Below are 19573 nucleotides of genomic sequence, written 5' to 3' on the forward strand. Positions count from 1 at the left end.
CCACTTGCACCTGCGCAGAATCAGAACATCAAATTTCCTGTCGACAACTGACAGCCAGAAAATAACAAATGCAGAAGAGATGAGCCTCTTCTGGTGGCAATGGGGCGCACCGAGAACCCTGCATGAGCCAGCAAGTCCACGACAGCAAGGATGGCATCTGGTGGGACAGTTGCAGCAAACGTGGCGGGAGTCTCCGTCATCACGTGCGCAAACAGCTCCAGGGCATTGCACAGGAATGTCTTGCACTGCGAAATGGACGACAGCGCAATGGTGGCCGCTGCAGAAGTATGCGCAGCCCCGGCCGGCAGCTGCACTGAGCGCTGGGATGCTTGGTTCTGTTCTGGAGGCTCTGCGGGGGAGACAAGCCCTGCTTGCACGCCAGAGAAGCACTGTACTGTGGCTGAGACTCCTGGTGGCAGCGCGCCAGGCTGGCACATGAAGCGCAGCAGGTCTCGAAGATCTGCATTACACAAGAGGCCTCTTGCTGTCCAAATGCTGCCCAGCTGCAATTGCTAATACATCGACTGCAGCACTCTAGGCGTGGCTGAATCATGCGATCACAACAAAGTCGGCTCAGGTCTCAAGGCTCATGCAGTCAGCCAGTCTCACCTGTGACAAGCTCCCCCATTCCTGAGCACAGCTGGCGATAGGCATCAGGATTTGCAGAGGCGAGGGTGACCATGAGCGATGTGACGGTGTTCAAGAGATAGCTGTGCAAGTTGCTGCATTTCAAAAACACAACTGTTGTCAGTACTGTGTCACAACATACTACCACCTGCGAAAAGCGGATCGCCAAATAGAATGGGCTTACTGTAGCCTTTCCTCAGCCAGAAGGGGAACGATCTGGCTGAAAATCGTGAGTACAGTTGCACCGCGGTCGTCTCTGACCATCTTTGGGATGCGCTGCAGGGCCAGGTTGACAAGGTTCAAGAGGACCTTCAGGTCCTTCTCTTTCACTGCAGAATCAGACAGTCACTCAGTTCATCAGTTCACATGATGAATTAAGCGAGCACAGAGAAGAGACGGAGTATGCTGTCTACCTGTTTTCACTTCGATACATTCACCAAGCAGTGACACAAGGACGGTGCGCATCCTTGTGCTTAGCTGCAGCTCACTGCCGTGAGGGCTGTTGCTGGAATCACTGGCTGCCATAAGACAATCGCTGAGGTCATTCAGCAGGGCTGAAAGTCTGTCGCTGGCCATCTTGTTTATTGTATGCCGCAACTACCGACTTTGGGCCCTGCGCAGTCGCTTAGCCGGCACTTCAACAATTGAAGTGTTTAAGTATGTGGTGTGCAGCACTTTCTACAAGATCAATGACGTGAATGAGCACAGTAAGGAGGGAGAATGGCATTGCATTGCCTTAAACGACAACGCATCCTATATCGGCTTTACGCTTTCTCGCATGGTCCACTTGATGTCAACATCTGCTTATTTTGAAGTCAGTACAGTACTGTACAAGAACACATCGATGCCAACATCGGAGTGTGCAACATTTCATGGCATGCAGTGGGGTCGGTAAATTACATACTATGTACAGTTTCGTCCAGCTTCCCCCACAAAGTGAGACTCAGACTAACTTAGTTAGTTTAGAGTCCCCTGTGAGACTTACTCTCCGATGAGTTTTGTCTTGTATCATCTCCAATCTTTCCCTTGCACAGGACAGTCTTCTGCACATGCGCATGTGTGCACATACTGTAGTAGTGGCCCACTGAGTGTAGTATAGCATAAAGCTTAAGCTTGTTTGAAATCAGTATTGGCCCCGGCTGGAGGGGCATGTACTGATCAGCGCCATGCCCATGATTGATTGGGGCTTGCATGGATCTGGCGAGTCCATCAAGGGATAGGATTTATAGAAGCCTTTACACGCAACTTCTCTGCAGACGCAAATCCTCACGTTCTTGTCGCTGATCAGAGAATTGTACCCCCCATATAAGGTTCCGCAGCTTGTCGTTGGCCTCACAATCATGCACTGATCCCAAATGCATTGCAAAAGGCTCATTTCAACAAGCATTGTTATTACTCTTCAGTCAGCTTAGCTTTCAGAATTTCATTATGACTTGCATGATCTGGCACAGCAAGACCTAGGTCAGACCTGCCAAAGGACCAAACCTACAAAAAAACCTTCAATGCTCTGGCACCTGCCCTGCACTAGAAGCACGCCGCAGCATTACCACGCTCTCAATGTGCTCGGTGTGGGGAAACATGTCAACGGGCTGCACGCTCTCCAGACAGAAGCTGTTCGGCGCAGCCGTGTCTGTCAGCAGCTGGATGTCCCGCGCCTGGGTGGCTGGGTTGCAAGACACATACACCAGAGTGCTCGCCCCACAGCCCATCAGGTACTCTATCACAGGTTTCCCCAGCCCCGCCCTTGCTGGATCTGCGCATGCACAGAAGAACTCAGCATCAACTCATCTCCACCTGCTCACACAGCCTCATGGTGACTGCAGTCTTGGAAAGCACTTCCAGGAGCATTAATCATCTGACAATGCAGTTTGATCAGGCATACACAATGACAAGTGGCGTCAAAGAAAGGTTCAGGATTGCATGCACATGCGTGGGCACATGCGTGGGCACCCACACATGCAAAGTGCGTAAGGTGCAAGAGTGAGTCACCAGCAACAACGACGTCGGGTTGGGGGACCCGCTCGGCAACGTGGGCCACGTCACTGGGCTTGGACAGGTCAGCCTGCAGGAATGTGGCATTGGTGACGCGGTTGTGGCGTGCGTTCTCCATGGCATCATCCACCGCGTGCTGGTTGGACTCCACTCCAAACACTTTGCTGCACTTCCTCGCCAGGCACAGCGCGATCGTGCCAGTGCCAGAGTAGAGGTCCAGCAGCACCTCTGATCCACTCAACCCTGGCCACCATAATCTTCCTCAGCCGTGGCCAACAACCTTCTCCCGGAAAGCCGGCCCCTCCACCAAGATTCGTATCACCAAGTGACTCGACACCAACTAAGTCGACTAATATGGAGTCCCCTGGTACCGATCGACAAAGGGAGGGCACACAGAACACACAAGCTTGGGAGAGGCAAGCAGGATACAGGATCAAGGCAGGACATAAGCACTGCCTCCAACACCAATCATATACACGGTATGCCAGTAATTATGACATGCTATTCTTGTGAAACACTAGAAAAACTTGCAAATGCAGCTAAGAGTACCTGTGACGGGGTACCCACCTGCTGCATCTGCTACGGCCTTGTAAAGGGTCTCTGTCTGCTTGGGATTGGTCTGGAAGAAGGAGAGCGGGGTGATGGCAAACTCCAGCCCACATAGCCTCTCCATGATTCTGTCCTTGCCAGAAATAAGTGCAAGGCCATCCGCAGAGTCCTCAGCCTTTCTCCCCCTCCGCGACTCTGCATCACAAGAGCTGGTAAGGACGTCTGCCCAGTAGGTACAGAGGCAGAAGAAGTGATAATCTAACCCATCCTTTGAAGGAATTCTTTCCTTGGAGGCTGTTCCTGCAAGAGGTGAATGGGCACCTTCTCCATGCCAGAGATGGTGTGCACCCCTAACAAGAACATCCCTTTGGTGCATAGCAAAAGGCCGATGTCACTGCCCGATTGATTCAGGACCGTGCAAAACTCAGAGCAGCGAACTTGGTGAATTGCAAGGATGATGCATGTATGGGGAGCAAGATGTATACAGGTTAAGACAACATGCAGCAGCAGACACAGACCTGTGTATTGCAGGATGCCAGCAATCTCTGGCACCTCGCGGCGCAGGTGGTCAACGATAGGTATGAGAGCTTTGGGGCGCTTCCTCCGCAGTTTTAGCAGATGCTCCTTCTCCAGAGGCAGTCCCTCCCTTCGCCTCATGGCTGCCACACCCACACAGCCTCTTACTGACAGGCCTCATGGCTGCCACACCCACACAGCTTCTCACTGAGAGGCAAAGCCTCATATGTATCTTTGTTGACAGAGCAGTGTCAAGGCTGTGTGACAAGACACGCTCAGACAGTACGAAGTTCAGCCTCCAATGTTCTTCCTAGGATGCGAGCCTCCACGCTTCAGGAATGCAGCGCAAAAGTGATCGGCACTGGCTCAAGGAACGCACCTGCTTCTTCAAGGAGTTCCTCGTCAGGCAGTGTGCGGGGCGTAACTTCCCCAGCTGTATGCAGGATGACCAAGTAGGCACGGTTGCCTGTGTCGGGATTCAGCCCACTGCGAATGGTCACCTTGCTCACCGTAGGCTGGAACACCTTTATCTGCAGCAGCAACAAACCGCTTGCCACTCTCCTCCTAGATAATTACTTTGCAACAAATTGCCAAATTGTCGGCAGGGTGCAGATACATGAGAAATTTGTGATACTAAGTCAGACAGTGATTGACTGACCATAAATCCAGTGAGCATCGGGAGGCTCCCAGCAGGCCTCTGCTATGCAGTCAGGTGAATATTATGTACACCCCACATCATGAGGATGCTCTAAAGCACCAAAATGCATACCTTTGTCCAGGGTTGGAGCATGGGCAGCTCCTGGGAGTCCCTCTTGGTCTGCACGGCGGTTGTGAGGACCTGCAGGATCCTGTTAGCTCCCTCATCCTGCAGCCAGCAATCCCAGACCGGCAGCACCTGCACAGAACAGTGCATTTGTGAGTTTCCTCTCTGACTCTCAACATCGTGTTTCAATGCTCACTCTTCCATGCTCATTTATTCCTCAAGAAAAACGCACAGCACGCATTCACGTGAAAAAAGGAACTGAGTACAATCAATCAGAACTCCAAATAATTACCACAGAAAAAACTTGCATGCCAGCACAAAGCAGAAGGACACTGTGAAGGAAAGTATTGGTACCTCCTTTGGGTTGCTGATGTGGCGCAGGCCAAAGCCGGCAGCCCTCGGCAACTGCGGCACATCCTGCGCAAAGCTGAAACCCATCTTGTTCCTGTACCGGAAGGGCTTTGCGCATGGCAGGATGGGCTTCACCAGCGCTCGGGCCCCCTCCACTTTGCCTATGCGCCCAAGAGCGTCCACCACCTGTGCACATGACACTCCCACTGACACACTGCAGCTCAGATCTATCAGAGGCTTTGCTATCCTGCACCTGCGCAGTGGCCTCCCTTAAAAAGCCTGAATAGATAACAGAAATCCAGGAAAGCTCCCACAAGGCTCACCAAGCTCATAACAAACTGTGTCCCACAAAGCACAAAAAGGCCCACCAAAGGCTCACAACCCTCAAAACAAGGCTCAATCCCTCATGGTGTCCATGTAAGATTGCCTACAGTACCTGCTGCTCCTTGGCTGCAAGCTGCGCGCTGTAGGCCAGGTTCTGCACGGAGCAGCCGCCGCAGCCCTCGCTGTAGTGTTTGCAGGGGGCCTCCACGGCATGCGAGTGCTGCTGCATGGACGCCACCTTGACCGCGCTGGCGTGCGTCTTCTTGACAGCCGTGATGCGCGCGCGCAGGTGCTCCCCCGGCAGTGCACGGTCGCAGAAGATCGTGTACCCCTCCGGCAGCTTGCACACGCCCTGGACACGACACAAGATGCCTGTCAAGATAGTGGAGTTTCTCTGTATTGGGCGCCAGTCAATGCAGCGACTGTGATACAGTAGTCAGGAAGAGGATATGCTTCACATCCCTCTCTGTTGTGCACCCGCGCAATGCACCCACTGGGGGACACGAGAAGGCAGGTATTGCGGTTTGGGGGATTGTGGGGATCACTTCTTGCATTCTCAGGTATGCATTGTGCACATATGAAGCGAGCATAGAAGCCTGAGGGGATGTGCAAGTGAAGCAACCTGGCCGCCGAATGCCAGGCTCTGGCAAATAAGGTCCACCTCATCGCCTACACTCAGCCGCCCTTCCCGCTGGGGCCTCGCCCCTGAAGCCCGCCTGCCCTGCTGCATTGGAATCTGCTCCTGAGCTAATGCAGAGGAGCCTACAACGCTGCCGTTCGCGACTGACCTCTTCCCTCTCCTCTTGGCCATTCTCTGCTCTTCCTCTTGGAGCGCCTCTGCGGCTTCTTCGAGGACTGCATCCTCGTCTATGCTCAGAAAAATAGGGTCGCCCCCCTCTAAGGCGGCCCCTGGCGCCAGCTCTACAGTATAGCCATCATAGATCCTGCCACTCTCTTGCACAGGCCAGTCCTGGTCGACCGATGCTGACTGTCTCTTGAGGGATTGACTGGTGCTAGCTGCCAACTGTTGGGCACTGGCCGACATGCAGGATGTGTGCATTCTGGCTGCGCTTTGGCGCGCTACCACTGTCTCATCATTCCTCAGCTGTGCGCCAAGGCTCGTGGGTACTACCGAGGCATCTGATGTTCTCAAAGCTGAAGCTGATACACTGCAGCGACTTGCACCAACGCTGAGATGTCGGAAAGGCATCGAATGAGCGGTGCTGCCGAGTCTGGCTAGAGAAGTGAGACTAGTAAACTGGTTTCTGCTGAGGAGGGCCTGCCGAATGGCGGCATCTTGCGACTTGCAAATGCGCAGCAATACTTGAGAAGTTACATTAAGGCATGGCCACATCTACTCGAACTTCTGCTGGAAGCCTGAAAAAAGTACTGTGTAAAAACACGCAACCTCTGGAAGAGCTAAAACAACAAATAAATACTAATGTCAACTTCTCTCGAGCTGAACATCATCATCGATCGAATTTATTCAAGGATGGGCCAGCACAACATTGTAAATTGTTGTGAGAGCAGCAGCTTGTGTCGGCACCCTACCACGAAAACCCTTGTTCTTGCGGCCCTCCCCAGGGAGACAACATCTGGAAGATCCTTCGGAGGCTCGTGCCGGCACGATGCCACCACAAAATCCCTCGTGAGGGCATAACGTGTTTATCCAAAGAAACTTCCGCGACAATCGCGTTCACGTCATTCGACTGTTGTAACTCACTTAAACTCGCCCTTAAACCCTTATCAATTGCAGAGTGCTGATCTTGGAGCTCAGTGGCGTCGGATACGGACAGGTTGAAGATACATCCTCGTGCGGCGACCGGGCAACAGGTTTGCCTTCCCTCCCAAGTCAAGCGTCTTTTGACGAGCACATCTGCATCAAAGTGATTGCTTCTGTAGTTAGGGGCGGCCCTGCGGAGGCGAAGGATTCTGATGCAAGCGAAAGCAACGATAGGAGGGAGCGCACGTGTTTTGTTCAGCACAAGGTCTCGGCCCGGCGCAACGCCCGGTCAATTTGACTGGCCTCTTCTATCAGAAAGACCCGTTTGTGCTCTTTGAACATGCGGTCAATGGGTGGGCTGCTCAGAGGGGACGATTTTGCAAGTTGACTTCTGCTTGCGTGGACATTCCTACCCCGTCAGCCTGTTTTTTGGTCTTCCCCTGGTGTGGTTTGGGAGCATCGTCTGTCCCTTGCGCGACTCGTGGAGCGCAGTTTGATTGTTTCGTAACATCTGCTCCATTTAGGGGAGTTGTCCACCCTGAGACTGCTTTGATGCAGGTCTGAAACGCCGTAGCTGCCGCCAGCGACTCAGCTCAGGGATTCTTGCACGCTTTGATCCATGGCGCCTCCGGCTTTCCTAAATAATGGACCAGTGGCGACAGCCACCGCGACGATCACAACGTACGTCTCTCCAGAACTGCTGTCGTAGTGACGTGAAGCAAACCTGTTGCCGGCATGGGCTGGCCTCGAAGTATCCTAGCATTACGCCACTATTCTTGGATGTGTCTTTTTTGCTTTCAGTGCAGCCGAATGGGAAATCCGAGCACGCCTCAACTTTTATGCCATTCGCCTGCAGGAATACCTTGAAGGTCCATCCCTTCCAGAAGGCTGCCCCAGCGCCTCTGACCACCAGGTGAGGCCCCAAGGGAGCGACTCCATAATTTCTAGAAGGGCAGCATAGGCCTGCCTTCCCCTCGCACCCATGCTTTTCTTCTGCTGCATGCTTCTGCCTAGAATGCGCGCTCTTCACACCGGGGGTTGACTACGTGGAGCATTTTTGAGCGGTGATACATCGTGGCACTCTATTAGACTCATAACACACACTGTGTGTCTCCCTGCAGGATGGGTAATGTGGTCCCCTTCACAGTTGTGGAGGGCCCCGAGGCATGGACCGCCGCTGACTACACCAACACAGATGACTACATCTACCACTTCTCAGCGGCTGATTTGGCGGAGCTTGAAGCTGCGGTGGCAGCAGCCCTCCAATAAGGCAAAGACATCAAGGTGCTGTAAATCTTCCTGTCCTGTCGGCTACATCTGACCAGGCCGCTGCATGTGATATCATGGTATCAGTGCATTGAGACATCGTGACAAGAAGATCAGACAACCCATGGTGGTGAGAGGGATGGCGTTCTGAAATTCAAATGGACTGAAATTGCAGGACCTGGCAAGGGAAGACTTCCCGCTGCCGACGCTAGGCCCAAAACTGGTGGCGTTCAGGGAAGAGGTCAGGACGGGCCGCGGTTTCCAGCTGTTCAGGTGAGAGTCAGTGAGCTGCTCTCTGAAGGGCGATCCGTGCACATACAAGAGCGCAGCCATGTTGAGAGAAACGCTGTCATGAAGCTGGCCTCCAGCGCTGCATCAATATAATTTGTACACGTGGATGCAGCCATAATGGTACACCGGTGCATCCCAGCGCTGCATCAGATTGATTCCTACAAAGGAAATGCAGCCCTGTTGGGACAAAGACTGTCGTGTCTCTGGCCTCCCAGCGCTGCATCACAGCGCAGGACAGATGAGCAAGATACAGCGCAGGGCTGATGTCGTTTGGATATTGTTCACTGCAGGGGGCTGCCTGTGGGAAAGTACAGCCGGGAGCAGACGATGGCGGCCTACTGGGCGATCGGCACGTACTGGGGCAAGGCGCAGAGCAACAACAAGAAGGGGCACCTCATAGGCCACATCAAGGACATCGGCTACGACCCCTCCCAGCCCACCACCCGCCTCTACGCCACCCACGCAGCGCAGCCCTGGCACAACGACTCCAGCGACCAAGTCGGTGAGTGCTCCTGCCCTCTAGTGCCCCCAGTCACAACTGCCTCATCTAGACTCTCAGGAGGGCTAGACCTGCACCTTGATATGCCTGAAATGCAAGAAGCGTGTTTGCTGGAAAGGTGCTGATACTTTCGCTGTTTCTGGGGGGTGGAGTAGTTGACCAGAGTATTGTGCAATCGCTGTAAGAAAGACTAGTGGTACGCACATCGCTGCTTGTGGGAGGCCTGAATGCTCTGCTCCCCAATACTCAGTAAGTGGGGCTCGGACGTGTGACACTGAGTGGGGAGACTGTGACAAGGCGTGGCTGTACTGCAGCACCTTTACTCCTGAGCAGCTGGTTGAGTTGGATGACAGAGGTGACCTTACTGATCCTTGCTGTGCTGCAGCGCTGCTGTGCCTGAGCAATGCACAGGAGGGCGGCCTGAGCGGCTGGAGCAGCAGCATTAGCGTGCACAACGAGATCGTGCGGCGGCGGCCGGATCTGGCGCGGCTGCTGGCGGGACCCTGGTTCATGGACCGCAAGGGGGAGGTGCCAGAGGGCAAGAAGGGCTATTTCGAGCTGCCAGTCTTCAACTACCACGAGGTATCTGTCCAGCCTTCACTTGACGTTTTATTCGTGTGTTCTCATGCAAGTGCAGCTGTTTGTGGTGATGGATCATGCTCATCAAATTCATTGAGTCTCACCACATATGGCCACCTTGGCATCAGGCATGTCTCGGTTTCTGTCCTATTGGAGGATTCCACCGAGTTCATTGAGACCTCGCCTAGTTGTGCCACTGTTGCATGCGGGAAGTGATGCATTTAATAGCCATGAACGGTAGTTCCATGCTGAGGCAAGGTCCTTTGGGCCCTTAATCAGTACTAGGTGCCCACATGGCTCCCTGCTTGAAGTACTCAGGCGATCAAAAGGCGCTAACTGAGCGCTGCATGGTTCGCACAGGGCTACCTGAGCGTGAATTACTCGGACAATTACTACCTGCTGAGTCAGCGATTCGAGGAGGTGCCGCGGCTGACGCCGGCGCACTACGAGGCGATGGCGCTGTTCAATGAGCTGGCGGCCTCGCGCGAGCTGCGCCTGGAGATGATCAACAACCAGCTGCTCAACAACCACACCTGCCTGCACTACCGCTCCGCCTTTGTCGACTACCCGGTGAGCCTCTCACTGAGAAAGTATTCATGCTTCTATCAATTAAGCGGTGAGCCTCTTGCTGAGATGTTTTCGTGCCTCTGTCAACCACTGGTGAGTCGCTGGGAAAGCTTTCACCAGCATGCACCACGATGATACCTCGGATTGGAGGACACTGAAGCCTGCTGTAACACGTGGTTCCACACTGAGAATTAGCAGTATCGAGGCGTGCAGAAGGCGCCAGAGAAGTGCCGAGGGAAAGGTGCAAATGCGGAGGGTGTGTTCACTGTGGTTCCCTCCGAATCTTTGAAAAGACATGTGCCATGCCGTGGGCGGGTGCTCTTGCCATGGGCAAAGTACAGGAAAGGGGCCACAGCGGTGAAAACTGCAAGCAGCTCTGAAGGTGGTAACCGCAGGCTGAGCTCACTGCATGCTTGGGGTGCATTGCTGCAGGAGCAGGACAGGAAGCGGCACCTGCTGAGGCTGTGGGTGGCGCCGCCGGTGGAGAGGCCGCTGCCGCAGTGCTACGCAGAGCTCTACGGCACCGTGAAGGTCGGGGACCGCGGCGGCATCCGCGTCAAGGGCTACGATGAGAAGATCCCCTTGGAAGCTGAATGAAGCTCTGCTGCTTCGTGATATGGCTGCATGCAAATGTGGAACACGTCTCTAGCAATCTTCAGGCTGCATGCAGATGTGTTGACAATTATAGCGAGGATCAGGCCTTCTTTTTCTGAAAAATTTTTGGTTGGCGAAGCACACACGCTGTGCATGCCGAGACCGGGGCTCGAGATCATGCTGCGCCGATCTGGACACGCAATTCCTTGACCGCTAGAGGAGGAGGGTGTGAGAAAACAAATGCGATGTTCATGCCCTGCTTCTGAACATGCACTGCGCTGCTGCCTCGGCATTTTTCTGTGCGCAGCAGTCTTGCATCATGGGAGCTGTTGAGGCTTTTGCACGCAGATGGGATTGCAGGTGAAAAATGGAATAGCCCGCACGACTCTTAGGATGATATCTCCCTTGTGGTTCAGATAGGCCGAGCTGACTCTTGAGAGCAGGTGCCGGCCCAGCCACAGCCGGTGAGAGTTCTGAGAGGGTGCTGTAGATGATGTGTAGATATTTTGTGTACCTTTTCAAATCAAGCTTCATTTGTGTGAGAGCTCTACTATGCTTTGTGATCTGCACATTTTGTCCGGTGTGAGTTCGTCTGCTTTTGACCTGTGCGCGACACTTGTTGCTGCATGCATACATATGCATATATGCAGACCCACATAGGTAGCGGATGTGTGACTCTTGACACTGGACTAGTGCTGTGCTGAATGGAGCGATAGACTTCTCATGTGAATTGCTGAATTGCTATTTGTGAAATAGCCTGATGGCTCAGAACATTTCAGGCTGCAAGAGTGCCAAGACAGGGCTTGTGGATGACTCTTATGATGCGCATGCAGAGAGGAATGTTCTGATGCCTTTCTGGCCTGTAGATAATTGGGTAGGACCCCAAGCCTTGTTGAACATGTCATGAGTGCTGCAGCTGCAATTAAATTCTGAGCCTGAAGCTCTGTGGAACATGCTTTAGCCTTAAAACTTTGGTACTTGCGCTCGAGCTGGTGTGCCCAAAAATGAACCTAGTCAACTTTGCCTGATACGCGATGGCAGCCGCCATTTGGAAGTTGGCAAGTGTCCTGTAAATAAGTTGCCGTGATCGCTGATGCCAAAATTTGCGTTTGCAAAGCCTCTTTCATAAAAGTGCCTAACATGCTCACCAGCATGCATTTGCACTCCTTTATAAAACGTCCAGATTTACAATTTCTCGGTGCCCAGCATCAGTCTCCACTCAACATATTTCTTCTCTTTGTTAAGTTGCTCTGACTTACAGCACATCACAAACCATCACAGTACATGTGTTTCAATGGAAACGCAGTACTGGTGTGTCCATATAATGCTACACGTGCAACATCATGCATTGCTTCTAATACGTCTGAGAACAGCCGTATGTAATACGGTAATATTCTTCACGCTATGGTGAGTTATTTTGAGGTCTTGATTGCCTCACAAAGCAATTGAAACCCAACCACCTTCGTTCAAGCATGGATGACGCCCCATCAATCAGTGTACAAGGAGATTACAACATATGTTACAAGACAATTCGAGCGCCAGAGCGCACTACCTGGGCCATCCATTCTGGCGGCACAGACTGCGGTACAGCCTCCTGCTGCACCCCAGCTGCATCAGAGCGCGAGGCAAAGAGCTCTTGCACTACAGCCTGCAACGAACCTGTGACCTGTCTCAGCACATTGCCGCTATTTACATCACCCGCTCATCTTTGCTGGGCAGCTCATCTTTGCTGGGCAGGTCTGCAGCGCTGCCCGGCAGTAGTGCACCGCCCTGCACGTCTATAGGCTGCAAGCTGCCGCTTGTATGTTCGGTGGGTGCCGCACCGGGCGGCAAATTCCCACTCAACGTGCCCTGGCCCAATGCGGCAGCAGGTGGAGTGCTGAAGTTCGGCTGCGCTTGCGAGACTGAAGGAGGCTGCAGAAGAGCTGGCTGCTGCGGCGCATGCGGCTGTGGCAGAGGCAGGGAGGGCACTGCGCCCGGCGCTGAGTGAGAGGAGGGAAAGGCTGCAGCTGCAGGTTGGGAGAGCGCCTGGTGATGAGGTGCGGTCATGGCAGCTGCCGGCGGCTGGGGAGCAGCTGCGGGCGGGTGAGGGGCAGGTGCGCTGAAGCTTACGTTGGGCGCAGCAGCCGTGGCGGCGTCTGGGGCAGCTGAGTGCTGCATAACATTGTGTGGGAAATCCTCGCGCAGTGTGCTCGCAACGTGGGCCCAGCCACCTGCTCGTGCAATCACAACATCCTGAAGCTCCGAGACTCAACGTACCTTCAGTCGCTCATGTAAGATTGCAGGTCCCAAAGAATAGACATCCAGGAGGCACATGGGGTGCTATTGGAGGCACGATTATGGGCTGTGGGGACCAGAGAAATGCAGGATTGCAGACGGGTAAGCTACAGCTGCTGTTCCATTGATCCCAGTCTATCTTGCAGTCCGCCACTTCGGCGAGCCTCGGTAGATGCCCGAGGCTGTCGTACACTAGGACTGCTCAGCTTACATTGATATACAAATCCTCACACCCTGAAGGTCAACCCAACAAAGGTCCATCCAGGAGTGAAACAGTACCTGTGCCGACTCGCCGCCGTTGCGTGCGCTTGGAGTGCAGTGGCCGGCCCTCTGAGGTGCGCCGCCGCAGCTCCCTGAAAGCCTCAGCGTCCGCGTACGGCATGCCCGTTTCCGGATCTCTGCACGCAGCGTCCAACCATCACACAGTACTGTGATGATGGAGAATCGGATCCGCAGTGAACAGGCAGTGCCCCATCATCACACACAGCTGTAACAGTGGAACGCTAGATCCACAGTGGACATGCCCCTGACAATTTAAGTTGCATGCCTCCATAGAAGGTACGTGCATGCAGCATTACGGCACTGTGGACCAGTGATAGCAGGAAGAAGGAGATGACCGCAGAGGTGTTGCCCAGACCTGTACTTGGCGGGGCGGCCAGTGATCACGCACAGGGGCTTGGCTGGAGGTGCAGGTGCCTTCTGGGGTTGCATCTCCTTTGGCGCCAGCATGTTGGCAATCTCGTACAGCATCTGCACACATATTCACTCCTCATCCACCGTGCAAGAAAAATCTGTCAGAGATTACCTGCGGCTCAGCAGCCATAACGTGATGTCAAGTGTGCCCAAGTCAGACGGTTTCAGCAACATGTGTTTTGATCTGCAGCGTCCGGAGACCTCAGGATCTACTATCAAGCAAAAATGCGTCATCACAAACCGCTGACAGGGGCACATACTTCAAAGCACTGTTAAGACAGCTCACGTTCCCAAGGCGGATAACATACAAAAATGTACAAGTGAAGAACGCTGACCATGATCATCAGTCCGGCAGGTTGACCCTAGGCCCATCTAAGCATAAGAACCAAACTTCACATTGGCAATCATCCAGAACATCTCAGACTACCTCGAGCTTCACAATGGTTCAAATGGCAGGAATGCGTCCCACTATCCTCCCACTGTGGCTAAAATTGGTGGGGGCTATCACCGGGGCGCACCACGGCCTCGCCGGCGACCTTGAGGGAGTGGTAGCGCAGCAGCGGCCCGCAGTACTTGGCCTTGCGCACGGCGGCGCGCGCGCGGATCTCCTCCTCTGCCGCCATCAGCGCCGCGACGCTGGCGCTGTTTTCTAATTCCGTCTGAGCTGCCTCCTCCAGCAGCTCCTCCTGCGTCAGCGGCCGGTGTTCCGCCCGCACCTGCGCCTTGCGCGGCTTCTTCTGTGCGCAGCGTGCACACCGTTGCTGGTCAGCATGCAGGCGCATGTGTTCCGCCCCTAAGTATACCATCAATTGTGCTACGTGGCACGCTTGTTTTGCTGCAGAGGTCTGAATGTAGACACACCCGTTTTACTGGTAAACAGTTCCTGGGTAACTCTGAGGATGGCAATACCGTAGTCAGCACCATATTTCCCGCATAAAATAATTCTTTTCTTAAAAATGGGTCAAAAATCAAGAACCTGAAATGTAAAATATAAACCCTGTGACAATTTTTGACCAGTTTTGGAAAGCTCTCGCTGAGCTTGGTGATGATGAAACATCATTCCAAGCAAAGAAAGACTCTTAAAACCGGGTCCAAGCATTTCATGCATTTTGAGGGGTGCGGGAGTTATGGTGCTGAATACGGTATGTACCCTTCCCTAGTGCAGGGGCAATCATGAATCTCAAGGCAGTAGAACAAATATCACGCGTTGCCATTGCCGCACGCACAAGATTTGGGTGCCAGGTTCAGCAAATGCCCTCACCACTGGGTCTTGCAGCGCTTCTTTTCGCATTCCAAAGTGCACCTGACGAGTTGTGAACAAAGGCAACGGATGTCCCTCTGTGCATCTGTCAGCCTCACCTGTTCGGTGCGCTGGCGCTCCTTCTGAGCCTCCTCCACGCGCACAAGCGTGGACCTGCGCAGAGTGGGCGCCTGGAACTGCGCAGCCTCTGCCAGCGCATCGGCCTGAGCCGCCCGGACGGCCGCTCGCGTCGTCGGCGACATCGGACTGCCCGGCTGCTCCGCATCCGCACCTGTGCGCACATGCTTCAAGTCAAGCACTTCTTCTCTCCCCTGATTGGGAAAAATTTACAGGGCATGCACCAACCAAAAACCTATCAACTAAAGAAGAAGATGAGATATGCCTCACTTTATACAATCAACCCAAAGAGCCTACCAGTGACTCGCCCCAAAGCGACTGCTCGAAGCCACATACGACTGTGAGCAATCACTTCATGCGTTTGGGCATGGTGGCTCGTCAGAAAAGGGGAAATGATATTCATCAGATGCAGAATCAGAGCAGGGGTGTTGCAAGGGAGGTGGTTAACACACCTAGAGCAGCTTGGGGAGATTGAACCCCTGCTGAAGGCTGCGGCGGCTGCGGCGGGCGCCGAGTCTGCTTCTTGGCCGCGCCTGGCGGCTTGAGAGTCTTTCTTTTGCTGCGCTCCTCTACCTCCACGCCTTCCTCATCACTGCTCTCCTCCTGTTACAGCAGAGGCGTTGCAATTAGAGCATGCACAGGGGGGATCTAGGGCATGCACAATCCTGGAATCATGGTTAATGATCAGGCCAAAGAGTTCTGGGAGGGACGTGCTACATTTTAATTGCGTTCATGACATGGGAGAACGCACCGACTCTTCAAAGTCTGAGTCTGCAACAGACTCCTCGGAGGATTCTGTGCTGTACCCCTCATCGGCCTTTTCTTCCTGGAAAAAATCCTGATTCCAGAATTCTTCGTCTGCGCTGTCCTCCTCCTCTAGCAGCTAAAAAATGGACACACACTCGTCGAATCCTTGAAGGAAGTGCCAAAGAAAAACACAGCTTAGACGAAACAAACCATGATAAATCAGACATTTAGAAGCTGCACATGCATAGCAACCACGTAACAAGGCACTATGATTCAAGCCGGCTATAAAGGGGTTTCCGGTTGAGCACCTTTTCGAGTCGCTTTCCTCTGGTAGCCCGATTGGGGAGCTGTATCTGTGGGACTTCCACCACCTCCTCCTCTTCTTCGCTTGATTCCATGACGCTGTCTGCATCTGAATCTTCTTCCGAGGACATCCTGGCCTGATGTGGCTGACTTTGTCCCTTCACAGATGCCTTATCTCCAATTTGATCACCACTCTTACTGACAGTGGAGGCTAAGGAAGGAATATATTACGTTCACTGCCTGTTTACTCTTTTTGGGTCATTTGGTTCTATAAAGTGAATAATTTTGAGGCCGCCTTCTTCCAGAGCAAACCATTCACAAACATCTTGGGCTGCGCATGCGCTGGGCTGGTTCATTGGGCTGCAGTGGCCTGCCCATTTGGGCACCTATCTAAGAGCAGCATTCACTAGCTTCTCGATGCACAGTTCGCCATATCCAGGAATATTGCCAATGCAGAACGGTGAAAATGATCAATTTGCCTGAGAATGTCACTGATCATCTCCTGGGAGCCGCTGGTGTCGTGGGAGCTGTTGGTCTCGTGATCTCTACCCTTGCCTTTGGCTGGTATGTCGTGTGGTGCACCAGCTTGCGGGACCTTCCCATAGCTCAAGAGATGATGGGGAAAAGGCGCCAGTCACAGGCACAGAAGGATCAGATCGCCAGAGAGATTCGAGACATTAAGCGCCAACATAGTAGGAGGGGCCCAAGCATGGACTTGGTTCGGCAGACATCTCTTACGAGACAGGTGGGCACTCAACTTCGTGAAACTGTAAATATCCATCCGTTGGAAGGAATGCCCATTGCGTTGCTCTGAGTTGATGAATTGTTGCAGGCATCCCTGTCTAGACAGATGAATCAGAGGGCTCCTGTGAGCAATCCTGGCTCTCAAAGCAGCAGATAACCTCACGAGCAGACCCAGGTGAGGTTCTGCAAGGTTGTTACGGTGTAAGTTCCGTATTCTTCCTGTTTCTTTCCCTGACTTATGTGCAGTATGGATGACTGTGCAGTGCCTTGCCCGTTGCACATGGCTCTGCAGAGGCAGCCTCGGCCTTCGCCTGACCCGGAGTATGTCTTGAGAGGCCACCGCACGGATGTTCAAGCCCTGCTATTCCATCCCGAGATGGATCTGCTGTACTCAGGGTCAGCCCTCCTTGCTCAACCTGCAAATGCCAGCTTGATACCTGTCGAGGTGTTTTGACCAAAGCTGAAGCTGCTTGCTGATGTTCAGTATACCCAAGCCTCCGTGCCAAGGCGCCTCACAGCTTGTCTGGAATTGTATTGTGCAGAGACGCTGAAGGTGGACTGGTGGTTTGGGACTTGCAGCAGCGCCGCCCTGTCTCTTCTCAAAGGTACAAACATAGCCGTGAATAATTTAAAAGTGCTACTTAAGCCTGGGGCTGCTTTTATTTTCCTACTGAGCCAGACGGACTGCCCACAGGTTGCATCCTGCAAATGCTGGAGTTCTCTCCCTGGCCTGGCTTGGCAAGAACCTACTGAGGTAATACTGCTTCTCCTCTGACCAAAAGGTGCCTCACTTTTACACTTCTTCGGGACAGATCATGACTAACATACTGCCACTTCCTTGTGCAGTCAAGGTCGCGATGGAACAATCAAGGGATGGGCTGTAGCCGAAGATGGATCTTGCTCGAGGTGCGCACTTGTTGTGGTTACATTATTCTCATAGTAATGGAAATTTTGCTTTTGCAAAGCATGGCTTGACGAGAGCCTTATTATGCCAGGGATCCCAGTTTGGAGCTGCAAACCAACTCCTACAATTTCTGCCGCTGCTCTGTCATTTCCTATGAAATTGATGACAAGCCGGGCAATGGGAAAGCGATACTACTGAGAGAATCAGAGGATGGCAAGCCTGGAACTGATGAATCGGAGAGGTGGCTGGTGGGCGTTGCAGGCAGTGATCCTGCTACTGTCGAGCTTTGGGAAGTCATGGGCTTGGTGCGCGCACATTTTTTAGCTCACGTCCACCAGCAGTGCTGGAAAGAGTGATCTTGCACTTGATGTAGCATGCTCATAAAGACTTGGGGCGCTGGCACAGGAGGCGGGCAAATGGAGGGAGTTCAGGCAGAGGGAAGACGCCAAGATGGGCATGTGCATGGCGCTGCAGCTATTTGTAAGGCCAGAGACTGGAACTCTGCATGCTGCAGCCGGGTATGAGGACGGCACTGTCGCTGTCTGGGACGCAGCCCAGCCAGACAGCCCCATATTGCACAGCAGGATGCACGCTGAGCCAGTCATGGCCCTGGTTATGGAACCTTCAGGCAAATGTACGCTCTTGCACCTACTAAATGCAGTGTACCGGGAGGATTTTCTGCTGAATGTTTATTTTTAATTTCAAATATTAAAATGGTCTTGGCTGAGCTTGAATTGCGATGCTTGCCCAGGGGGCGTCAGCGGCTCTGCAGAAGACAAGCTTGCAATCTTCAGCATCGATTGGGCCCAGCTGGAGTTGCGTGAGGAAGAAGCTGTCCCCCTCAAGAAGCCTGGAGTGGCGGCGGTGGCACTGCGGCATGATGGCAAGATATTTGCGGTGGCCGGCTGGGATGGCAGGGTGAGGCTGTACCGGTGCGATACGCGCAAGCCGCTTGCCGTGCTGCAGTACCACAGGAGCGGCGTGCAGGATGTGCGCTTTGATGAGCGGTCCAAGCGGCTCGCGTCAGGATCAAAGGATGGCAGCATCGCAATGTGGAGCGTCTACACCGACACGTGATTCGTGGCTGCGTTGAATGTAGTGTACCATGATGGCAAGGTTCCACTAGTACCAAGGATTCATCTGGGCAGGGCGAGTCAGGGGCAATACGCGCAGCTGTTGAGTCCTGCAGGGTTGCCAGTTGCCTGTCCAAAACCCATGTTGAACAGTCAAAGAAAAAAATTTCAATTTCTAGGGCGTGAACAATGGGAACATTTATGCTGTTCTGCTTGCCTTGTTTGCAAGCTGCAGCTGGCCATGGCCATTTGGGCCGGCCAATCCCAAGTTGGCGCCAATTAGACCCAAAGCTGATCGTCATTTTTGCACAGCCCACTGGAACGTGTTGAAATCAAAATCGTAGTAATGTTACTAAACTCCCATAGATTGGGCTCTGGCTCTTGTGTCCTGCTTTCCTGCCTTACATTGCATCTGAATCTACAAGGTTGCACAAAGAAATCGTTAGATTAATCCAGTGTATGGGATAAAGGTTGCCTGTTCAGGTTAGCATGCATGACGCAGACATCAACGCGCGTTGAGGCTGTTGAGCTGTAGAAAAGATTACATCGATCTCAAAGAATCGCCATCGTTCTGTACAAAAGATCTGTGCAAGCTTGAGGATGCTAAGACGTTCTGTTGTAGCACAATGCAGCGCAAGCCATTTCGAAGTCTCACAGCAGGTCGACTCACTGTGCCCAGGTATTACCGCATAGAGAGTGAAAATGCAAACCGTCAGTACCTATCCAGCTGTCTCCCTTCGCCAACTTTGACGGAAACTAGTGCAGAGCAGAGAGAAGCGATATGCAAGGGTGTCGTCAAAGCCCAGGACTTGC

The 19573-nt window shown here is 53.2% G+C and overlaps 4 protein-coding genes across 4 annotated transcripts; 2 read left to right on the forward strand and 2 right to left on the reverse strand.

The window, feature by feature from the left end:
* Nucleotides 1–2165: 2165 nt before the first annotated feature.
* Nucleotides 2166–5777, reverse strand: COCSUDRAFT_2897 (S-adenosyl-L-methionine-dependent methyltransferase; the record flags this gene model as incomplete). The annotated part of the gene is made up of 9 exons (XM_005646675.1): nucleotides 2166–2380; nucleotides 2617–2862; nucleotides 3187–3353; nucleotides 3683–3765; nucleotides 4110–4214; nucleotides 4454–4610; nucleotides 4779–4984; nucleotides 5235–5474; nucleotides 5745–5777. Coding segments are annotated over 9 exons (1452 nt in total), but the record flags the coding sequence as incomplete, so codon positions are not given.
* A 2488-nt stretch (nucleotides 5778–8265) lies between these two features.
* On the forward strand, nucleotides 8266–10644 carry COCSUDRAFT_16695 (Clavaminate synthase-like protein; the record flags this gene model as incomplete). Its single annotated transcript, XM_005646676.1, has 5 exons — nucleotides 8266–8384; nucleotides 8693–8904; nucleotides 9287–9483; nucleotides 9841–10050; nucleotides 10486–10644. Coding segments are annotated over 5 exons (897 nt in total), but the record flags the coding sequence as incomplete, so codon positions are not given.
* Nucleotides 10645–12330: 1686 nt separating this feature from the next.
* COCSUDRAFT_42562 (YL1-domain-containing protein) lies at nucleotides 12331–16170 on the reverse strand (the record flags this gene model as incomplete). Its single annotated transcript, XM_005646677.1, has 8 exons — nucleotides 12331–12854; nucleotides 13198–13316; nucleotides 13556–13668; nucleotides 14130–14348; nucleotides 14971–15143; nucleotides 15442–15592; nucleotides 15741–15872; nucleotides 16045–16170. 8 exons carry the CDS (start codon nucleotides 16168–16170, stop codon nucleotides 12331–12333), a joined length of 1557 nt encoding a protein of 518 aa, XP_005646734.1.
* An 893-nt stretch (nucleotides 16171–17063) lies between these two features.
* On the forward strand, nucleotides 17064–18764 carry COCSUDRAFT_16770 (WD40 repeat-like protein; the record flags this gene model as incomplete). Its single annotated transcript, XM_005646678.1, has 7 exons — nucleotides 17064–17179; nucleotides 17326–17388; nucleotides 17478–17537; nucleotides 17630–17689; nucleotides 17779–18016; nucleotides 18123–18321; nucleotides 18439–18764. 7 exons carry the CDS (start codon nucleotides 17064–17066, stop codon nucleotides 18762–18764), a joined length of 1062 nt encoding a protein of 353 aa, XP_005646735.1.
* Nucleotides 18765–19573: the final 809 nt, after the last annotated feature.

Source organism: Coccomyxa subellipsoidea, assembly GCF_000258705.1.
Source record: "Coccomyxa subellipsoidea C-169, whole genome shotgun sequence".
Lineage (NCBI taxonomy): Eukaryota > Viridiplantae > Chlorophyta > Trebouxiophyceae > Coccomyxaceae > Coccomyxa > Coccomyxa subellipsoidea.